The following is a 22,664-nucleotide window of genomic DNA, read 5'->3' as shown; positions in this document are numbered from 1 at the left end:
GCTGTATCAGTCAGAGGGACCAAACCACTACTTTTACTGCAATACAAAACAAGGACATTTTACTCCTAATACTACTTTTTTTTTTACTAAAATAGGATTTTAATGCAATGAAGTTGCAATGTAAGTTGTAATGGAGTATTTTTACATTGTATTTATACTTTTACTTAAGTAAACGGTCTGAATACTTCTTCCACCACTGATAATAACACTATATATCATACGAGATAATAATACTACAGTGTTTTGATCTCTTGGCTTTCTTTTTTCTTTTTTTTTTTGGATACAATTTTATTGGTTCAATAAGCATCATTTACAGAAACAATTTGTTTTGAAACAACAGTAGTAATACGAACATAGGGAAACAAACAGATATACAACGCCAGGGGTTACAAACAAAACACAAATATGAAATAAAAATGCTGTACACAATATAAAAAAATTATATATTAAAATTATAACAATACCTTAAATTTGGAGCACAGCTTCAACGTGTTCACAGCTTTTCTATTGCAAGGGGTAGATAATGTTTAAAGGTCGCCTACAAAAGGAAGGTTTAGTTTTTAACACTTTACGTTTATGAATATAAAACTTGGCCAGGAATATGATGAGATTACATAGAAAAAATACATCGTCTAAGTCTCTCCTATAATTTGTATAACCAAATAATACATCGTTCAAACAAAGTATACAAAGGCATCATAGATATAGTCCAATATGCCTTGCCACAAACTGCCACAAAAAAAAAGTGTGTTCACAAGTCCAAAATAAATGGAAGACAGTCTCTGGGTGCATGTTATAAAAAGTGCAAGATACATCAACGTCCTTCTTGAATCTTACTAGAAATGACTTGACAGGATAATAGCGATGAATGATCTTAAAATAAATTTCTTTAACTTTGTTAACCAGTAGATATTCCAGGTTGCAATTACATATGGGACAGAGATACAATCAGTTTGGAATAAGGTGCGGATTTATTTGTTATTTAATACAGGACTGGTGATCTCTTGGTTCGGCGTTCGGCGTATGTCGTCGCTGACGTCATGACGCTCCACCTCAGATTGCCATGGCGCTTCCTGACTGGATAGTTACGCTGACTGCCGGCGCATCCTTCCTCTGTCTCTTATGTCTGTGTGTCCGCTTCAGACGCACAGGACAAGTGGTGTGGAGAAATTTTTTGAGCAAGATAATGGCTCGGACGGAGAGGCCGTTGTTCAGAATCGCGTGAGTGTCCGTATGACCCGCGTTAATGAAAACGAGATGTTGTCACTCAACGGGGGCTGATCCTGGTTAGCGTGGTGTAGCAACATCTAGCGTTTAGCCCCTATGGGTGCTATTATACAGTGGCAGTCCCACCAAACTGTACTCCAATCTGTTGCATTTTAAAGTTGCCAGGACTCACATTACCCTTGATAATGTGGTCAAAGCCCTTTCCTAGAGAGACAGTATCCTCTGCCATATTTGACATATAGGAGGAGCCATTAACTTGTGTTTAGGAGCTGTCTCATTATCAGTGATTTAATGGAAAAATGGCTTCGCTTAATCTTATATTACGTGGTGTTTTAGCGCTTTGGTCATGTTAGCTTCGCAGATATTTGACCTGCGTCCCGTTTGATAGACGGAAGAAGCAGCAGCTAGCAAAGCCTCAGTGTTGTTTACCTGTGTTTTTGACCTGTGTCCCAGGTACACGCTGTACACCAGGACCAGACTGGGCTACATGTACTATAAGAGGCAGGTGAGGAAAGCCCGGGAAAATTATCCTGCTGGACACTCCACAGCTCTACCCATGGAGTTCAATGGTAAACTAAACAATAGTATGGATTGTATTGTACACTATCTTCATTCAGTGTTGCTCATATGTTCCCTTGTTACTGTGGTGATTGGCTGAGTGAGTGCTATTCACAAAGAGGAAAAGGCCCTGTTGATGGTGTCAATTATGATGTACCAATATATAAATATACACATAAAGTATATAATTCTAGTAATTTGTATTTAAATCAATGCAAAGTTGCTTTCAAAACATACTTTGAATGCACCATATGGAAACAGTACTACATGTATACACATCAGCAGACTGAGGACAAATTTTTCCCACAGGCCATATGACTATAAATAACACACACACACACACACACACACACACACACACACACACACACACACATATGCACATCACAAACTGACACACACCACAAAGTACAATCTAACCTCTTTACCATATTCCAAACCACTGATTGTATATGCAATGTTTTTGTGCCTTTTCAGCCTTTTGGGTGTATAATAACTATGTATAGGGTTTAAATTACCTGATTCTGTCTTTTTATATCTATTTTATTGCGTTTTATATTTTGTTATCATCCTTTTCTTTTTATGTATGTTTAGTCACTGTTTTTTACTGTAATGGAGCCTCCCAGTCAAACATTATGCTTGTATAACCGGAGTAACAATAAACATGTTGAATCTTGAGTCTTTTACCAATCTAGATGAAAAATGTATCATGTCTTTGTCTGCCCACAGGTATCAAAATAATTCCCATCCCAGTGCTGTCTGACAACTACAGCTATCTTGTAATTGACACTGCCTCCAGTGTTGCAGTGGTTGTAGACCCAGCAGACCCTCAAACAGTTCAGGTGAGTGCCTCAAGGGTTAGCCTCAACTGTCGGCTACGTGTTTGCTTGATTCCCACACACACACACACACACACACACACACACACACACACACACACACACACACACACACACACACACACACACAGAGTTCCTGGCTGTGTTCAGACAGATTATGGACTTTCAGACTGACACTGAAAAAAGCAGTAGACATTTCCCTCAACAATAGGCCTTTTTTCTGTTGCAAGAGGAGATTATTTGATGCTTGTTGGCAGTACAAAAAAATTGAGACAAGCCAAATATTTGCCAGATCTCATTGCGACACCATTTGGGTTAAAAAAAAAATTACTTCGCCTCTTTTTCAGTGGCCTGTTGCATGTGTACCTCTTCTGACATACTGATTGGTATCTGAGTTTTATTTCAGAAAAGATTAAATATAAACTGCAATCAATATAATGACTATATTAGTTAATATAAGAATAGATATAACATTAATAGCATAATCCCATACTTACAGAAGCTACCTTTTTGAAAGAGAGCCAGCATACTAACATAGAGGAACCCATTGTGAGATTTAGGTTTTCAGAAACAAAATTGCAGGTATATTTGTGATTGTATCTCTTATGATGTAATTATAGACTAAAGACCAGTTATTTTAAACTCACACACCCAAAGAAGCTTGGTAACAATTATTCCTTTTCTCTTACCATAAAGTCACTTCTTTGTCTTTTCAGCATCAATTTCAGTGTGCTTACATTTTCAGTCACTGATTTAACTATAGCTGTAGCTGTTGACAATCAATAGTTGTAATGAATGAGTGTGTGTTGAAGGGCATTCTCAGCTGCATTGGATAGTAAAATAACTAACTTCGTACTGTGTCAACAATCTGAAGTAGCCCAGCTGTCTTATGAATAAACTGCTGCTGAATAGTTGATTTAACACAGTCATTGGTGGTTTTAACAGCTCTCATAACTTTTCAGGCTGTCCTTAAGGAGGAGGGTGTGATGTTGGAGGCAATACTCTGTACACACAAGCATTGGTGAGTTTTATAGTTTTTTTTTTCATATGTCCTTATTATTTTAATTTGTGGTTTGTTTTTAGGATTTTATGTATGAATAACTTGAGAAGATGGGGTGAAATATACCCAGCAGGACATATTACAAAAACTGGAAAGGAAGGGAAGTAAATATGGTGTTAACAATCACTGATTTAAACATATTTTATATCAAATCAAAGGGAAACACCCACACTAATGAAAAAACTGAAAAGAAACATCATATATTTTCTCATATTTTAGTAGTTTACCATCCAGACTACAACTAGAATAAAGTAAATTAGGTTGAAAATGGAGAGCATAGATTGAAGGCCAAACAAATATTAAAAATGTCCAATGTTTCTGCAGTCTGTCCTGTCCAAATCACCACAGCAAGCATCTGCTTTCTGTCCTGTTTTCAGGGATCACAGTGGGGGAAACAAAGGGTTGAAAAGGCTTCACAGCTCATGCCGAGTTTATGGAAATGCAGCTGATAACATTCCTGGCCTCACACAGTAAGTCCCTGCTAGTACAGTATAGCACTCTGCATACTGAGTCCTGTCTTGTTCTCTCTGTCAGCACTCGGAGCAGCTGACTTCACAGTAAATTATGATGGTATGATAAACTGTTGAGTTATTTCTTGGGGGGGGGGGTGGCCTAAGTTTCTCTTTTAACGACCTGCTGCTCTGACTGTCCGACTGTATGGTATCAAGACCCAAACACTGAAAGTCATAACTGACTCTTCATTTGATTCCTAATTTGACTCGCCTCATTTGATGCCTGTATGGGGCACTGCAGGCTTCAGATTTGAAATGCCAACACCACAAAACCAACACAGATTTGTTCTGTTGTTCTTTGTATTTACTGCTGCGTTGTTATGAATGAATGAAAAGGAAAAATGCAGAGGAGGAAAATCAGCCTAACAGCCTCTTTTTCTGAATTATCTTTTGAGTGTCTGATGGTTATTTATTTGTGTCATAGAACGTAACTGCCATGAAACAATGAGAAAATAATGTTTTATTTCTCTCATTCATTGCTTTTTTCTCTCTACTGCAGCGTTGTCTCCTTCTTAGCTCACTTGTGCTGCAGCTCAGAAATCAGCTTTGGTTATTGGGTCTTCATTTGACGCTCCAAAATCAAAACAAGGTTGGAGTAGGTAGGGCAGAGCAGAGCAGTTTAACACACCTCGTATACTTTTGGTTGTGCGTTCATCCATTTAAAGTAATAGGTGGACTTCAAAATGTGCATCAGACACTTTCAGTGTGTTACATCAGAGCTGCTAGATTTCCCTAAATGTAAAGTTTACCTTGATTTGATTATATATATTATTAATTAAAAATCAACTTCTCACTCAGATTTGTCTTTTTTATACATACATATATATTAGTATTTGAAGCTACGCAGTGCAGCTGGGCAAAATAGTGGCTCCTCATGGCAGCAGGCTGTAGTGAGTGAATGTAATTGCATTGACGCTGCTGTTGTGTGTTTTTTCTGTGTTGTCAGCCCTCTCTCACACAAGGACTCGGTGACAGTTGGTCGTTTGCACTTTAAGGCCCTCTTCACTCCTGGACACACAGTGGGCCACATGATCTACCTCCTGGATGGTCGGGCAGTCGGTGCCCCCTCCAGTCTCTTCTCTGGTGACCTGGTTTTCCTATCAGGCTGCGGTAAGTTACATAGAGACAGGATCCATAACAAGACAAGGCAAGGCTTATTTATATGGTGCATTTCATACACAGGGGTAACTCAATGTGCTTTACATAAAACAAAATTAATTTACATAAAAACAAAATACAATAATAATATATTCTGCTCCACAGCAACTCCCTCTTTTATGGTAAAATACAGAAGAGACACAGAAACCTTTGTAACCTCTCACAGAGACATTTGCGATGTGTTTGTTTGCAATTGTTGAGACACTGAATGCAGAGATTATAAGGAGATAAGTAACAGATTGTTGGCTAATGCAAAGCTAAGAAATGCTGCCATTGTAAAGAAATACAGATCTTTGCATGAAGTTAAGTTGATTCTACTTGAATATGTAATTATTTGGCATAAATGGCTTATAGTGTCCAATGGCATTGGTATCCATAGGTCAGGTCAACCTTAAAAGGAGGAAGATGCCACAACATCTCTGTACTATTTTTATCTGTGTGGGAGAATCCTGTCTGTGCAGATACTCAGTGGCTTATCTGGACCACAATTATATATTCACATACTGATCTTAGACCTCAAGACCAGCTATTTTCTACAGCCTACATCTGTCTTAAATTACAGTGAATAACATTTAAATTCATGAATCCATGGTTCATCTGCCTTCCTTTGATGCTTGTTGTGGTTTACTCTACTTAGTCATGTCCTATTTCACCTCAGCAAGCAATTTAATTTTGCTTTGCTAATCCTAATGTAACGGGGTGATTGTTCAAGCAAAGTAAAAATCCTTTCAGTGTGGCTTTTTGCTAGTATTGAATACTTTTAATGTTATTTGCTTTTTAATTGCACCATTTGGTTATGGTTTTTACTACCTTGTATATTATGTATGCCAGGTAAATTCATTATTGGCCTTTAATTTATATGATTTAATTACAAGGAATCTACAGGTCAGAACAGTCAGTAGTACAGTAACATACAACCAGTATCACTTAATATAAATTAAGTTAAATAAGTTACATGTCAGATAGCAAAGAAAATATCCTAAAAATGTGATATTCTAAATATAAGAAGACCCCCTAAAATGTGTAGATACCCTGAATTAAAACTTGAGTTCAGTCAAATCTGTTCTTGTTATTTTTCAGGGAGGATGTTTGAAGGCAGCGCCACGACCATGCTGTCATCTCTGGACACGGTTGGCTCCTTAAATGATGATACTCTATTATGGCCTGGTAGGAACGTCTTCACAGTTGTCAGAGTCTCAGTCCATACAAGTGTGTCAGCGTTTGTCATGTGGATGTGGTTTGTATGTGTAACAGCCTGATTTCCTCTTACAGCAGAAATGCACTTACTTACAGTCACGGTCTTGAAAGGAGTTTTGTGTGCACTTCTATGGATTGTAAGATTTTAAGTGTATCCGTGTCAGCATGATTTTTGTAATTGTTGTCTTCTGGCTACCCTGAAGGTCATGAGTATGCAGAGGACAATCTGCTGTTTGCTGCTGAGGTTGAGCCACGCAGCACTGCCAGGGAAAACAAATATCAGTGGGTGCTGCAGCAGCGAGGCCAGAAGCTGTGCACGGTGAGAATGATATATTGCCATTGTTATGCCTCTCCAGCACGCCAGCCCAGAAAGGATTCATGTTGCCCAGCACCTGGGAAGAAGGGCTTATCACCTGCCTACAGTGTATGAGTTGTCAGTGGCTGAGTGCTCACTCTCCTCTCACTTCCTCCTCTTTCAGACTCTCACTTGAGTCTCATCTATGATACAGTCTGCACTGGAGCAAAGGTTCGCTGTTAAGTGTGTATGCAGAATTTAGATGAGTTTTTTTGTGCCATCCATACTGCATGGCACTAGAGCCTAGTTCACACATTTGCACATTCCTGAATTTAAGTAATTTTTATACCCAAACAAATTAAAATGATTGACTACACTGTTTTTTCTGTGCCATGTGCATGCTGGGTATATGTGGGTAGAGTGATTTTGACATATTTTGATCTTTTGGCCTGTTTTTGAATAGGATTGGCAGAGCAAAGATAAAGTAAAGAGAAAAAAAATGCTTACAAACAACAAAGACAGTGTATAAACTGATGCACCAAACACCTATTTCCATTTTTTTGAGCCACGAAAGAAAGATTCAGTGGGCAGGCATTATACTTTTAATTAGCTAATGTGAAAGCCTGTGTCTGGTTGTGTCAGAGTCACTTTCATTTTGTTTTTTTACACCACTGCTAGACACAATTTTAAAATCCTACACAGGCTTTAAAAACACATCATCCCAGAGATTATTGGTTGTTGCTATTACATGAATATAATTAGAAAAATAATTGAACTCATCATATAGTCAGTGTGAGATGCTGAATTTGAGCGAGTGAGTCAAAGTAAACATCTCACTGTACATACCACACTGCAGGGATTGTCTTCAGATAGACTTTATCCGACTGTGATCATTCATATTTAAAGGCCTGGTCTGTAATTGTCTCTTTTCATAGCAGACACTCTGACTTCATCATAGAAGAAAAAGCACAGGTGTTAATAATAACATTAACAATGGTTCTGTTCTGAAAGTGTGACAGTGAGCCAGCACATGCCCAATACTAAGACCCTGAAGCTTTAAAGGCTAACTTTATTATTTACACGTGTGCTTTTCCCCCTGTGACATGTCAAAATGGCTTCTGTCAGAATAGCCTATTATCATCTTCATGATGTACTGATTATTACTACTGCTAAAATTTAATTAATCCACACAATATAAAAAGCAAGTACAAAGGTTTATCTTGCTTGGTGTGATATTACCTCAGCCCTGTCTAGTCTTCAGACAGACACGTTTTTATGTCCATTTGCTACCTATCAAATTTGCTTTGTGGTAGGGATGCAGGGTCTGCTCATAGACCTTTTATAATAAACAATAAGAATATCAAGTGCTCAGCTTATTACACACCTAGTCAGCACTGGGGAAAAATTTTACTTGACACTTGAGCTCCTTGTTACTGTTGTAGCTCTCTCATTTCTGAAATCCAGGATTGTATCATCTGGATTGATAACCACTGTGGATTATGCTCAGATAAATGCTTATGAATGTAAATAAATTGTTAAAGAGAAGTTGAGAATATTGTTGAAAGAAAGCTTTTAATATGGATACTATAACGTACTAAATATTGCCAATTTTCCAGTGGGAACACCACAAATGTGCTTAGATTGTGTGTAGTTTGGATTTGGGACACAGCTCATGCATGTCAGTTTTGAGGATGACTGCTCTTTGACATTTGACTTCATTTTCAGTGTCCCTCCACCATCGGAGAAGAGAAGGATTACAATCCTTTCCTGCGCAGCCACTCTGCGGAGCTCCATCTAGCCCTGGGCCTCCAGCAGTTCCAGGATGAGGACTGGACCCAGTTTAGGGCTCGGGTGCTGGAGGAGCTGCGAAAACGCAAAGACCTCTACAACAGGAGATAGTACTGGGAGCACTGAGACCGACGTCTGCTCACCTGTACTGGCCAGTGGTACGACAGCAGCATCTGCAGTTGTAGTCATGATAAACTGATCTGTGAGGTACTTAAACACATCGGTTTTGTAAAATTTAAAGTGGCATTAAGTTTTGACCTTTATCAACCTGTATCAGTGACCACTAGGGGCATAGTTGCATTATTAGATAATACTAATCATTACCTCTCCACATGTATACTATGGTAATTTTGTGTTTTCAGACAGAACATGCATATTTATTGCTTCTTTAAACAGCCCTGAATAAAACTGTAGATTTGCATGAGTAGCTCTTTATTATTTTACAGGTAGGTAGAACCAGATCTCTGATTATTGTTATTGAAACACTAGGTGACAAAAGGTCAGCACACTACATAGAATAATTCAACACGTTAGGTACTTTATTGTTTATTGCACAGCCTGGTTCATTTTTAGGGTGGGTAATGAATTATCTATAAAAGGGTTTGGTTTGCCGTCTGTATTACAAATGCTGTTTCACATTTATAGTTAATTCCCCTCTCCACAAAGGTATGACTTTTGAGCCTGAGTATTTGATTGTGAATATTTGATATTATATTCAACAGGAATGGTACTGTTCATTTAACAAATCACGAACACATGTTGTTGTTGTTGTTGTTGTTGGTATTTTGTGTTAAAGTCAGCACAGTGTATGAAAGTCTGTCTGTACACTCGCCTTACATGTGAATCTTTGTTTGCTGAATCTAGGAGCCAGTTTTCTTTTTGATTTTTAGTCTTCTTTTGACTCAGAATAGATGTAACTCACATTGGTCCTTAGTGGTGCATGTGATTGGGACACTAACAGCCCCCCCTCCCCTCCTCCTCTCTCCCTCCAATATTTCAGTAACGTGTTCATGGTACAACAACAAAATATCTGCATGTGGGCCTGAAGTGGAAAACATATTTTCTAGTTTAGACCTTTAGTTTTGTGCCTCTCCGCAGATGTTTTTTGCTGAACTGTTTCTCATTCAATTGTATTTTTCAAGTGTTTAGAAGTTGAACTACTTGGATAGCAACATATGTGAAGGATTTGACTGGTTTTGCATTACAATGTGTGAGATATATGACTGAATCACTGTTTGGGGGATGATTTATGTTATTTGAATTACTCTTGACTGCCAGCAGTTATAATTCAGTCGATTAAACTTACAGGGTGATGTTGAATCAAGCAATCTGTATACACTTTATTTTTCAAACAGTTTTGACTGATGTTTGAAATGTGTCATATTTTCAGAGTAAGAGGGTGATTGAATTATGAGACCTTTCATTTTCTTTTCTAAAATGACGAGAATGTGCCATTGATCGTGACACTCGCTTTAAAATTTTAGAAGGAATGTTTTTTATAAACAATTTGAAAGCTTTGGAAACCAAAAGTGTACATATTTTTTAATATATTTAATGTCTTATTATACTATGACACTATAGTGGAAGAAAGATATTTCAGTATAATAAACACGTTCTTCTTCCCATGCACATTTGAATATTTCTGTTGCTGCTGTCATTTATGTTTAGTTGGGGATGGGCCAGAACGTAAAGGAATAAACCTTTAAAGTTTGGTGGAGATATGAAAGCTCTTCAGATTCCTCTGTTGCTCCAGCAGCAGAGCTCGTACCAAAGCACCTTGTCCCCTGGTGATCATCTACTAAAATGTTACTCTGTTTGTTTGATGCAGATTTCGCATCTTATTTGCATACATTTGAGTTATGAATAGAACCACATGGGAGACTGTTTTACTTCAGGTTACGTTTTAATGAGAAGATATGAAAGTGAACTCCATTAGGTGTGTATGTGTTATTTGTTGTCTTTATGGGTTTTCAAAACTGACAGCTGTTGTTTCCCACTGCTACAACTTCCCTCAACTCAAATAGGATTATAACGTACCTTATGTGCATGTATAAAATACTCTGACAGAAAAAGGGTAAGCTGAACTTTCTGGTGATAGACGAGTATAATAAAACAACGGAGCAACAAACTGTTGTGTCCTGGGTAACCTCTGGAGCCAGATTTGAAATACTCTGTATAAATCACAGGAATACATAAGTAGTAGGGAATTAGCAATCATACAAAAAGGAGGAAAATAAAGATAATACTGTTAAGTTTAACACTATAACACCCTTGATAAGTCTAAACCTGTGATGCTTTTGACTCAGTCAGGAGCAGACTTGCTTTGGCTGCTGATTTTTTTTTTCTTCCAATAACCTTGAAGACCTAAAATCTCGTCTGTAAAGTCTGGAGTGTGAGGTCATGCATATCTTATGAGGCATGAGAGATTTTCAAGTGTAATTCTCATTCTCTTTACCTCAGAGTTCAAAATGCTCAATAACTTTAATCACCTTCTTCAAATTACCACAACTGAATTAATTTACCCTAAAAATTGAGATTTTTCTGAACAACTATATTGGAAATATAGAAGCCACAATTATGATAAAATTAACAATTCTAAAATCAAAATGCTTGTAACTTATAATTAGTTTATCTATGCATATGGATACGTTTAATATCAATTTTCTTATAAATCTATTAATTGTTATGCTTTTACTGTCTGTTTTGTTCTGACCATTAAATACAAATATGTTATATATCACTTAATAATTCATTATTAAATTAATGAATCTACACGTAATATTTGCGAGGCTCTCACTTTCTTGTCAGTCAGGACTCAGGAGCTAAATTCACAAAGTGTCTTATCTTAGAAGTCCTCCGAAACAGGATAAAAGCACAAGGAGTTTCCTGTCAAGACCAATTCACAAAGCTGCTGAGAGCACCTTTGGGGGACTTGGAGATCCCTAAGCTCCTGAGAGGGAGGGGCAGGGTAGACCCGTTGCTAGGGATTACATCATGTTTCTGAGTTAATTTACTCACTAGTGATTGGTTGACAGGTGAACGGTCTGTGTCAGCAAAAAGATGAAATAATAAGTTGAACATTGAACTAAATTTAAAAAAGAAATAATAATTACATTAAACTAGAAATAAGAATTAAAGTCCACCGCCACTCAAAAATGTGGATGTTTGAGCTTCACTGTGCAGAATGATTTATGTGCAGAGTTTGACACTAGAAACATTTTTTCACATTCATTTGCAGAAAGTGGAAAGTTTCTCTGAGCTTACTGAAAATCCAGTTTTAAGGCGTGGACCTAAAGCATGACTTGTGACATCACAAATAGTTAAGAAGCCACTCCTGATCCAGTATTCAATTTACACAAGTGTGATGTGGAAACTTGAAGCCTCTAGTGCACACACACTGAGAATAGACTTTGCAGTGAAAAAGGGACATCTTGTGTCCAGCAGTTAAACTTTTGAAATTAAATATATCTGCTTCTTTTTAAGGGAGAGAAGTAGTAGATATTATTTTAAGGATCTGAACAGGATATTTCCCTTTTTTTCCACAGAAAAACTATATGAAAATGTCTGGAGGGGATCCTTAAATTTCCAATTACCTTAAAATTACCTTAATTGTGTGTTTTAAAAATATTAATTTATTATGCTTCTTTTATAGAAGAAGTCTTGTGCCTTTTATGGAAAGCACTCCGATTTTTTACCCCTTTATTGATCTTCATTTAACAGATCATTGCACATTTCAAAGTTCAATCTTGTTTTATAAGAAATTATCTCCCTTACACCTGAATTTAGATTTCGGTGGGCTTAATGGGAACACTAACAGCTGAAAACATTTGTTAGAAAATTATAAAAGTAATCAAATGTAATAAGTTACATTGTTTTGATTAAATAATGAAATAGTTACATTACTTATTCCATTTTAAATAGGGTAACTAGTAATCTGTAACCTATTAAAGAAACCTTCCCAACCCTGTTTGTGAATAGCTCTTTACAATCTCCACTCTGGTTCCGTCACTGCGCTCCGCTCCGTTTTTTAACCTGACGTCCCTACGCTGCCTCTGATTGGCTCTGCCCCTGAAACGCAGCGAGCACTAGCCAATAAGAGACAGAGGAAGGCGGGTCTTTTGCGGAATGCGGATGTGAACAAAAATAAAGGTACACAGAGCAGCAGCAGGTAGTGTGTGATTTATTAGGCAGGAACTTATCTGTCACAAACCACGGCTTCTTGGTCAACATGCTGAAGGCGGTCATTTTAATTGGAGGGCCCCAGAAAGGTGAGAAAAACCTACATCTCTTCCCTGTCATGATTGTTAAGGGTCATGTGTGTGTGGTTATAAAAGCGAAGCTAAGCTGCTAATGCTAACAGTTTGTTTATAAGTATCACTGACGTGGCGTAAGGAGAGGGCACCGCACACCGACTTATAACATTTAAGAATGAATATCCTAATAAGTTTTATGACCACAATACTAAATGACAACATGTACACAACAGTATCAGTTAGTAGCACAGCATTAGCTCATTTAAGCACTAAACTAATAGGTATTTTAGCATAACTGCAGATCTACTACTGCAGTAATAGTGTAATAATTATTAATAAATCAATCACATTTGATTTATATCGCACCTTTCATACAGCCTTTACAATTTGATTGACAAGCTGATGATAAGACAGAACAAGAGACAAAATTAAGAAAAAGGATCAAATTGGTGAGAGAACAAATAAAAAGACAAAAATTGAGACCAATGCACGCAAGAGAATATGAAGATGATAAAATGTATATGTAAATAAATTACAATGACAAAAGAAAAGTAAAATGAAATAAATGAGATGAAGTTTAATAAAAGCTAGACTAAGACTATTTTAAAAAAAATAAAAGATTAAAAAAACAAGAGAAAAAGACAATTAAAATTGACAAGAAGATAACACCCATATCATAATAATAATATGGCGTAACATAAAGTAGAAAAAAAATTAAAACAACAAAACAAATACAATAAAACAGAATAAAAACACTATAAACAATTATCAATCAAAAGCCATGCTGAACAGGTAGGTTTTTGAGTTTACTTTATTAGTTTAAAATGTCAACAGTTCCAGCTGCTCTCAGATCCTCTGGCAATTATAGCATTTTGATACGCTTTTCACTTCGCCATGCAATCACTCCACCATTATTTAAAATATCAGCTGGCTAATTTTTTCAATAACACACAGTGGTAAATTTTAAAATCAGAAATGAAGTGCTTCTTCTGAAGATCACTTTTGTGGGGTATTTATTACCAAATCCACAATACAGACATTTGCTTATCTGTAAAGAAAGTTTTATAAATGCCAGAATTTTGAAATTAGTTTTCTCTAGTTTTTCCACAAGAGAGGAAAAGAGATTACTTTTCAGGGGGGTTATTATGTCTGGAAGAAAAATGTATCTGATCTTTGATTTAAACATCACTTTGCAGGCACAAGGTTTAGGCCGCTGTCATTTGAAGTGCCCAAACCCTTGTTTCCAGTAGCCGGTGTGCCCATGCTGCAGCATCACATTGAAGCATGTGCAAAGGTGAGTGTCACTGCAATGTTCCATGGCCAATTGTGAAACTTTTGTGGATTGAAGTTACAGTTTCAGATATCTGAATGTTCATTGGTTCCTTCCGAGGTCTATTCAAGATTTCATTCTTTGGGTCATGATAGTGTTAAATTCAATTATTTTGGCCTGGTAAGCTTTGGCCCTGCATAGCATCCCTTACATCCTGTTAAATGGTAAAGAGCTTGTCTTTCTAGTTGGTTGGTGTTAACCTGTGTTAAGTCCAATAATGAACACGTTTTGTGCTACAGGTACCGAATATGAAGGAGATTTTGCTCATCGGCTTTTTTCAGCCAAACGAAGAGCTGACCAGATTCCTTTGTAATGCACAGCAGGAATTCAAAATTTCCATCAGGTAAACAACAGAGCTCCTAGCTACATCTCTATAAACAAGTGCAGACATACTTAATACCTTGCATACTCATATAGCAATGACCTATATTTCATATAATGGTGGGAGTACTTTTCCTGCCATGGTGCACCTACACGGTTGAATCACTGCAGGTTTGCTGGTCTTCTTGACTCTATACCACAGGTATTTGCAGGAGTATGCAGCCCTGGGCACTGGAGGGGGCATCTATCACTTCAGAGATCAGATTGTCTCCGGCAATCCGGAGGCTTTCTTTGTTCTGAATGCAGACGTCTGTTCAGCGTTTCCTCTAGCAGAGATGCTCAGCTTCCAGAAGGAACATGGAGAACCAAATAGCTGTGTTATCCTCGGGACAACGGTGAGATTTCATTATCAAGTGTTGTCTTTAATACAACGTGTAAAAGTCACCATGTATTTTGCCTTGGTTTAGATCTTGACTATATTGAAATATTTGAATCCTATCCTTGATGTTAAAACACAGAAAATAATGTATCCTAAATCAGTCTGCCATTCTTCTTTTCTCAGGCAAACAGAAAGCAATCCATGAACTACGGCTGCATTGTTGAAAACGAGGAAACAAACGAGGTATTTAACCCTTCCTGACTTAATTCCCCCAATAATCACGCATTACTGTTTCACTTGAAATCATAACTGCTCCTCTTTTTTTTTTTTCTATTCAGGTCTTGCATTATGTGGAAAAGCCAAGCACATTTGTGAGTGACATCATCAACTGCGGTATATACCTCTTTAACCCAGATATCTTCCAGCATATTGGCACCGTCTTCCAGAAGAATCAACAGGACATGTTGTTGTGAGTTTAAGTACTCCTTCTCTGGGATCTGTGCGTGGGAATGCATGTGAATACTATTTATTCCATTTCTTTTGCTCTCTTCATTTGTCTTTTTTTCCTTCCCTTCTCCTGCCATTTGTGTTTCCTCACACAATCATCAGATATCCATACGATGGGTAAGTTGGTACATTTAGGCTGCACGGTGTGGTCATAGAGCAATTAGAATGTGGTGTGAGCTATTTAAATACAACCCATTATAAGGTTGAGATTGAGCATAGGATGCTTTTTGAATGTTGCTTGTGCCCGGCCTTTGCGCATTTTTCCTGTAAATTATAAAACTTCCATTTTGGATGCAGCTTTTTCTCCTTAATTTGCACCAAAAAAAAGTCACAATTGAATTGAATTGTCTTTATTGTCATTGCATTGAGGTCAATACAACGAAATTTAAAACGGCTCCATCCTCGGTCAGCACTCACACACATCTCATACTTGAAGCATTTTGGGGAGTTTGCATGGCAGAGATTAAGCCTTGTCCCACATTAAAGACAACATTCAATGAAAATATCCATTGGGAAAACTCCTTAGTCTAGTACTAGGTTTAATCTTTGCCCAGAAAAGCAAACCCTATTAAAGCTTGTTCTCCTGAAGAGGTTGTCACATTTCCTCATGTCTATTTTTATTTTATTTTACACTGTCTCTGTTGTTCTCTATATTAGCAAAAGACTAGGTAGAGAGGTTGATGCTCACTTATTTGCCAGTGAGTAGTTAGGAATTCTCCCTCTATTTGTTAGTCGATAGACTCCCCACTTTGTTTTTCCCTGGACATTGAAAGAAAGCTCCTTTCTGATTACAGCCTAAATGTGCACGTGGAAGGACTGCACCCTGGTCACTCACAGAGGCTGTGATAACACATGGGATATTTTTTTGTTTGTTTTTAAATTTGTTTTGACTTTTTGTGTTTTCATATATTCATTATGGTGTGGTAGATCTGACGTGTGGCACGCCAAGGACAGCTGAAATACAGTGTATCACGAAAGGTCAAAGCACACTGTGCATAATTCATCTGCTAACATCAATAGTACTTAAATCAAGATTGGCACTGAATCAGCACAATTTATGAACACATCAGAGATACTTGAAAGAAATGAAAAGAGTTGCGCTGCAAAATCTTTCAGGGACGACATTGCCTCTAACCATATCCCCTCCTTTTTGGTAAAACTTGGATTATGGGTGGACTCCTTTAAAATATTCTTTTCATTAATATTTAACACTGTTTCATCTTGGGGCTCTCACAATACACTATGCCAGAGACCCTAATTAATATGGAACATGTAGACCCATCTACTTAAGTTTTGGATAACTACTAGGTAATCAGCTTTGGTTTCAATCCAGCACTGACACCATCAAAGTTATTACCAGTGATGCATTTTAACTCTGTGCTCTCATTTAATTCTGGAGGCTGGATAGTAGAGCAAAAGATTCATGTTTCTGTTTAGCTTTAAGAAGGATGACTGAGTTGGTTTTGAACATTACTGGATATTTTAGAAACTTCAGAGACTATTTAGGTACAAGTGCAGTGAAGTTAAAGCACTGAGAACTTATTCTCAATTCTTTTAAATCTCTTTTTTTCATTACTGGCACATTTTTTGGCAGAAGAAATTCTGTATAAATTGTGTATACACTGGTCATTAGGCAGTCAGAGAAGGTAAAGTTGGACATTAAGGACTAAATACAGCTTTTACATTGGTATGTTTCGGTAAGGCTGCAGATCCTGGAGGATTTTTTGGGAGAACCTTCAGCTGCGATTTTTCATCATCCACTTTGTATTTAGTTTATCATGTTATACACCCAATTTTATTCTATGGCTTTTGGGAAACAGGCCTTATTTTTTTTTTTTTTAAATGTTCACTTGATTGTTCAATAAATTTGGGGAAAGAAAATATTGAAATCTATGCAGCCATACCTGATTTAAGTTTTTGAACTTAGTCAGTTCAATCTTAAGGTTATACTATACTTTTCTCTATAAATCTCTACTTGATCGCTCTATAAATCTTTTACTTGATTGTTTTCCCTTTTTGATTTTCATTTTCTCCTTTAACTTTGTACAAAAGGATTTATCTCAGTAAATGAGGCCCCTGGCTTTGCTGTTTAAATCTGTCTCCTGCAGAGAGGAGCCAACCAACGGCTGGCACCGAGCAGAGGCCATCCGGCTGGAGCAGGACATCTTCACTGCCCTGGCAGGACAGGGTAAACTCTACGTGTATAAGACCCTTAGCTTCTGGAGCCAGATAAAATCTGCAGGGTGAGTCCATGTGTAATGAATGCTGTCAGATTCAACAGGGAATAAGTCTAGGTCCCAATCCAGGCCCTAATGAACAGTATAATGCAGATGTATGGCTGTAAAAAGTGCTTTGTTGTTTGTTGTTTTCTTAGGTCTGCAATTTATGCCAGTCGATTGTACCTGAACCAGTATCACACAACTCATCCTGAAAGACTCGCCTTAAATAAGGAGGGAGGGCCCAAAATCAGCGGTAAGATTCATTGACCCTCTGTAGCTTTGTTCCTTTATAATGTCGGAGGCGAGTCTTCTCATTCTTCCTTTTGTTTTTCTAGGTAATGTCTATATTCATCCAACAGCCAACATTGACCCCACTGCTATGGTAAGTGTCTTTCCCTATTATATTACACATAACACATTACACAGTGTCACTGGTTCCTACCTGGATGGTTGATGTTAGTTATTTCAGTTTTAACAGTTGAAGTTGTACAGTGATGATCACTTTGGGTAATTTCTTTTTTTTCTTTCTTCTATGCAGTTGGGTCCCAATGTCTCCATTGGAACTGGAGTGACTATCGGTGCTGGGGTCAGAGTTCGTGAATCCATCATCCTTCATGGGGCAACTCTTCAGGTAAGCTGCTCCAGAGTTTTCTGGTTGCTCTGATTTTGTGCAGTGGAATGAGGTCCATTGCAACTTTGGTGCCAAGATGTTTCACACTGAACATATTAACTTCACACTCAGTACAAAACATTGGTCCTCCTTCACTAATATGTGCATAGAAATTACTTTGAGCACAAAATAAGTGCGCATGCAAAATTACTGCATTTTGCATTACTGTAAGAACAAATTCAGGTTAGAACATATTAATGAATCTGGGATTTGTGCTTAAAACATTGGTACGCATGGTTTAAGTGCAGATTTCTGTGTATGTGCTGTTTGTGAATAATTTTTGAATTAATCTGGGTCTCAAATAAATTCCAAATTTATCTGCCAGTTCACTGCTGGTGACATCCTGTATATTTAATCTCTCATGTCTCACAAGAAATATTATAGCCTATATCTCTCACAAAGATGTCATTTTTAACGATTTGGAGGCTGACATAATTGAATCCCATGTCTCCAGTGATGACTGGGTGCCTCCAAAATGAATTTAGACTGCGGACGACTTATTGGCTTTCATTGTGTATTGCCTACAAGGACAATTTGTTAGTTGAACTACACATTCAAATAAAGATCCAATGTTTTTAATCTGATGTTGTACGTACTCTGACTTCACCATGTCCCCTGCTTTGCCACGTGTAGGAACAGTATCTGCTATCTAGACCATATCTGAGTACCTAAAACACAGTGTTTATGTTTAACGTTTTTCCTCCTTCTTTCTCCTAAAGGATCACTGCTGTGTTTTGAACAGCATTGTGGGATGGGATAGCACGATTGGCAAGTGGGCAAGAGTAGAAGGAACCCCAAGTGACCCGAATCCCAACGATCCCTATGCAAAGATTGACAGCGAGACCCTCTTCAGAGAAGGAAAACTCACCCCATCTATTACTATTCTTGGTAAGTATCATCTGACCTTAAGTGAAACTTGCATTCCCCAGATGAATTGTTAAATATTCATCACTACCAAAGCTGTATATTTCTCTTCAGCAGTTTCTTCTGAGTTTCTCAGAAAAGTAAAGGCTCATCAGATGAAGAAGCATTACTGCAACTTTATGCATTATGTCATCTGTTATTTGCTTCTATCTTTAATGCACATTGTTTTGAAGTTTTTGCACTGCGCTCTCCGGAGTCTTTGTCATTTCGTTGTCTGTGAGATTCTTCTGTGTGAAGCTGAGTACATGTTTTTGTTTTTTGTTCATTTAACAAACCAGAAATGTGAAATACATCATAGCCTAAAATGCCAGAAGTGAGATTTACAACTGAAACGTAATGCCATGATACTGCACATTGTACTACACTGCACAAACTAAATACAACCTTGTTTGTCTCCTCAGGTTGTAACGTGAACATTCCCTGCGAGGTGATCATACTCAACTCCATCGTCCTTCCACACAAAGACCTCAACCGTAGCTTCAAAAACCAAATAATTCTCTAGTTAATCTTCCTTGCACCCTGTCCACTTACTGTCACTGATGAAGGATGCAGCTGGACGCACACCGGCACTGCCTCTGAGTTACTGTATATAAGATGTCACAAGTGAAGATATGGGACATACATTAAATAGTTAGAGTTCTGGTTTTTATTTTTATATATTTGTCCTCAAGGCTTTATGCATCATTGGGTGTCAGCAATATTAGGAAGAAGCTAATCAGGCATGTTGATTCACCTTGAAAAGTGCTGTCATGCCAGATGTTTATATTGTTTTTTTATTAACTTTACCGAACTATAAAATTACTGCTGACACTAGTGTAATATATTTGGTTGGATGTAATGTGATGTAAAAAAAAAAAAAGAGAAAAAAAAGAAGATGTTTATAGATGATGACATGTCTCTCAAGGGCATTCTTGTCAAACTTGAGACTAACAGGAAACATTAGAAAATAAAAATTACTGGCCACAGACTGTGGTTAATTTTTAGAGGTAATTATTTGTGTGAAGCTCTGATTAAGACCTTTGTAGCATCTTGATCGTCAGTAAAACATTGACTGCTAGCAGAATAAATCAGTGGGGTTGGGATTTACATTGCAATCAAGTAATGCTGCTTTTTAAAATGTGAACTTAGCAGGGGGGCCACGAGGCTCTGCTACATAAACAGCAACAGCACATACTTAAATTGTGCATTCACAATCACAAGAGGAACCGTTGTAGTTTATGGATACAGCACATTAACATTTACTTATTAAGCCCTCGAGCACTCATGATCACTTCAGCACTTTTGTTCCAATTATTGCAATGAGAGTGTCTATTAAGAAGTGATGTAAATTGTGATGCTGGAACTGCAGCATAATATATTTTAAGTCTCAAGTCTCTTAACACACCTCCGATGAAAGGCAAAATAAACAAACTAATGTACGTTTTTATTCATGACGGGTTTATTTCAGCTTTCATATGTAGGTGCCTGTGAGTTTCATTGTTTATTCAGATGCCTCGCTGCTTCAAAAAAGCGCTTCACTCCAGTCCAGGGCCCCTCATTACAGTGTTTTATCCTCTTGGTGGGATGCTTATCAACTGGACTACAACCTCAACACTCCACATGAAAGGCAACCCTGAAATATATTAGATCAAATAGGCTTTCCACTCCCGTAATGGTGAAACATTACATTTGTTTATGCTGAGAACTGCCCACAGTGGGGGTACAGCTTGTAGATCCAAACACAGAATTATTTACTGAAAAGTTAATAACATGTTGCTGAATGCTTGTTCAGGTTTTTCTTCCTGCCTGTGAGAGGGAGCTGAGGTCAGAAACATTGTCGGTGCTCAGCAGGGGAAGTACAGAACCAGGGATGTGGGTGTTTTTAAAGAAAATATACAGGACAGGATGACATAAGCTGAAAGGAGGACAAGATAGCGAAGGTGACGTGGGACAAAAGCTGGATTTAAATCTTTTTAAGATGTTTTTTTTCTGACATGAGCTGCATTTTAACCTGGTGAGTCAGAGGACATTCAGCTGTCAGCAAGTGTGTGTACCCAGTACCCACCTTTTTTAGTCTATAAAATATAAATGAAGTAAAGAGTGTAGCTTCTCTGCTCCTTTAGTTTTTCTGACAGCTTTCCCTTGTTGTTTTGGGAGGTTTGTTTTCATCAATCTCCTTATTGTAGGTTGCCTGTATAAGTAACATTCACTGTTATCACCAGATAACATTTATCAGGTGTACTGATATAATTGTTTAGTATAATTTCCAAGTATGCAAGTGATGGGACTGTGGCCTTGTCAATAATATATTTTGGTCTTTAAAAAATGAATGCAACTTGTTTATTTATACAGTCTTAACATGGGGACATAACCCACAGTAGCCTTTGGTGCAAGGCTTTGTTTTGACAAGCTGAAATAATTAGCACTGACAGCAGGAAGAAAAAAAGGTCACTCAAAGGTGGCAGCTCTTCTGTGACACTGTTAGTGAGCTGCCACAAAAATAACAACGATAACAAGTCAAATCTTTGTGCTTTCTGGTTATAATTCTTGTTATAATGTGTCCCAGGCAACCTTAGGTCACCAAGTGAGGGGAAAGAAAATGTCACAGGTGAGAACTGTTGACACACTAGTTTAGTATAGTGTATATTTAAATAAACTGGTGTTGTTTTTTTAATGTAGTGAAGTTAGAAAACAGCCTTTTTCAGAAAAACATGAGTCCAGAATAACAGCCTTAATGCTGAGAGGACCACATTCAAAACCCCACTGGTATCATATTCTTCTTGACATTTTAATTTCTTCCATATTTTTGTATAACATGTTGATCATGGTGGTTCTAAGCTTCTGTAAAGGAAACACTGCCAATGTTGTTTACTGCTCAGTAAAATGTTTTTTGAGGCGTTGCAGTTCGACAAAATAAAAAAAGTTAAAAAACAAAATTCAAATCATAGGCCCCCTGTGATATTTGTGCAGTGCACTGTCTCCTCAGGGGTCAAACCAGAAAGAACAAGTCCAACAATCAAACAAACAGCACAGCAGCCATCATACTGCTGCTGCCAACACAAGTTTGAGACTTGCCACCTCAGTGATGTCGCCTTTCTGTAGTTTGTTCCTGACGATAACTGTTGTCAGATTAAATACCTTCACTCATTGCTAGTTCAAATGAAAGTGTTTTTCTCACAAGGGGAATCAGAGACGGCTCAGACATTCTCTGTGCAACTATCAAAGGCAAACAAGTAATGAAATCGTCTGGTCCATTTGACACTGTGGATTCTTTATGATGCTATAAGAATAAACAGTCATTAAAAAAGATGCTCCACCAATCCCTAAAGGGTCTGTTCAATACTTTGCAACCACAAAATACTGCCAAATAATATAATTTAGTTGAATCAATACCTCTGTGGCAGGCACAACAAAATGTATAAAAAGCTTCAAAGTGAGTCGAGGAGGC

General features: G+C 37.6%; 2 protein-coding genes across 2 annotated transcripts; both read left to right on the top strand.

Moving 5' to 3' along the window:
* The first annotated feature begins 1,063 nt into the window (after positions 1-1,063).
* On the top strand, positions 1,064-10,748 carry pnkd (PNKD metallo-beta-lactamase domain containing). The gene is made up of 9 exons (XM_062431663.1): positions 1,064-1,221; positions 1,681-1,796; positions 2,515-2,627; positions 3,587-3,645; positions 4,062-4,154; positions 5,143-5,306; positions 6,435-6,521; positions 6,755-6,870; positions 8,572-10,748. The coding sequence occupies exons 1-9, from the start codon at positions 1,064-1,066 to the stop codon at positions 8,743-8,745; spliced, it is 1,080 nt and encodes a 359-aa protein (XP_062287647.1). The 3' UTR covers positions 8,746-10,748.
* A 2,024-nt stretch (positions 10,749-12,772) lies between these two features.
* On the top strand, positions 12,773-20,729 carry gmppaa (GDP-mannose pyrophosphorylase Aa). Its single transcript, XM_062432079.1, has 12 exons — positions 12,773-12,902; positions 14,084-14,181; positions 14,457-14,560; positions 14,741-14,933; positions 15,101-15,160; positions 15,256-15,386; positions 17,533-17,667; positions 17,799-17,896; positions 17,979-18,025; positions 18,182-18,274; positions 19,033-19,201; positions 19,639-20,729. Exons 1-12 carry the CDS (start codon positions 12,863-12,865, stop codon positions 19,737-19,739), a joined length of 1,269 nt encoding a protein of 422 aa, XP_062288063.1. The 5' UTR covers positions 12,773-12,862; the 3' UTR covers positions 19,740-20,729.
* Positions 20,730-22,664: the final 1,935 nt, after the last annotated feature.

The sequence above is a fragment of the Scomber scombrus genome, chromosome 13 (assembly GCF_963691925.1).
Source record: "Scomber scombrus chromosome 13, fScoSco1.1, whole genome shotgun sequence".
In the NCBI taxonomy this organism is placed as follows: Eukaryota; Metazoa; Chordata; class Actinopteri; order Scombriformes; family Scombridae; genus Scomber; species Scomber scombrus.
The sequence above is the reverse complement of the archived record's forward strand: the minus strand, read 5'-3'. Positions and strand labels throughout refer to the sequence as shown.

Coding starts and splice junctions, on each gene's coding strand:
- pnkd (XM_062431663.1), top strand. CDS start 1,064: ATGGCGCTTCCTGACTGGATAGTTACGCTGACTGCCGGCGCATCCTTC. Junction 2,628..3,586: donor CAGACCCTCAAACAGTTCAG/GTGAGTGCCTCA, acceptor ATAACTTTTCAG/GCTGTCCTTAAGGAGGAGGG. Junction 4,155..5,142: donor AACATTCCTGGCCTCACACA/GTAAGTCCCTGC, acceptor CTGTGTTGTCAG/CCCTCTCTCACACAAGGACT.
- gmppaa (XM_062432079.1), top strand. CDS start 12,863: ATGCTGAAGGCGGTCATTTTAATTGGAGGGCCCCAGAAAG. Junction 17,668..17,798: donor AGCCAGATAAAATCTGCAGG/GTGAGTCCATGT, acceptor TTGTTTTCTTAG/GTCTGCAATTTATGCCAGTC. Junction 18,275..19,032: donor TTCATGGGGCAACTCTTCAG/GTAAGCTGCTCC, acceptor TTTCTCCTAAAG/GATCACTGCTGTGTTTTGAA.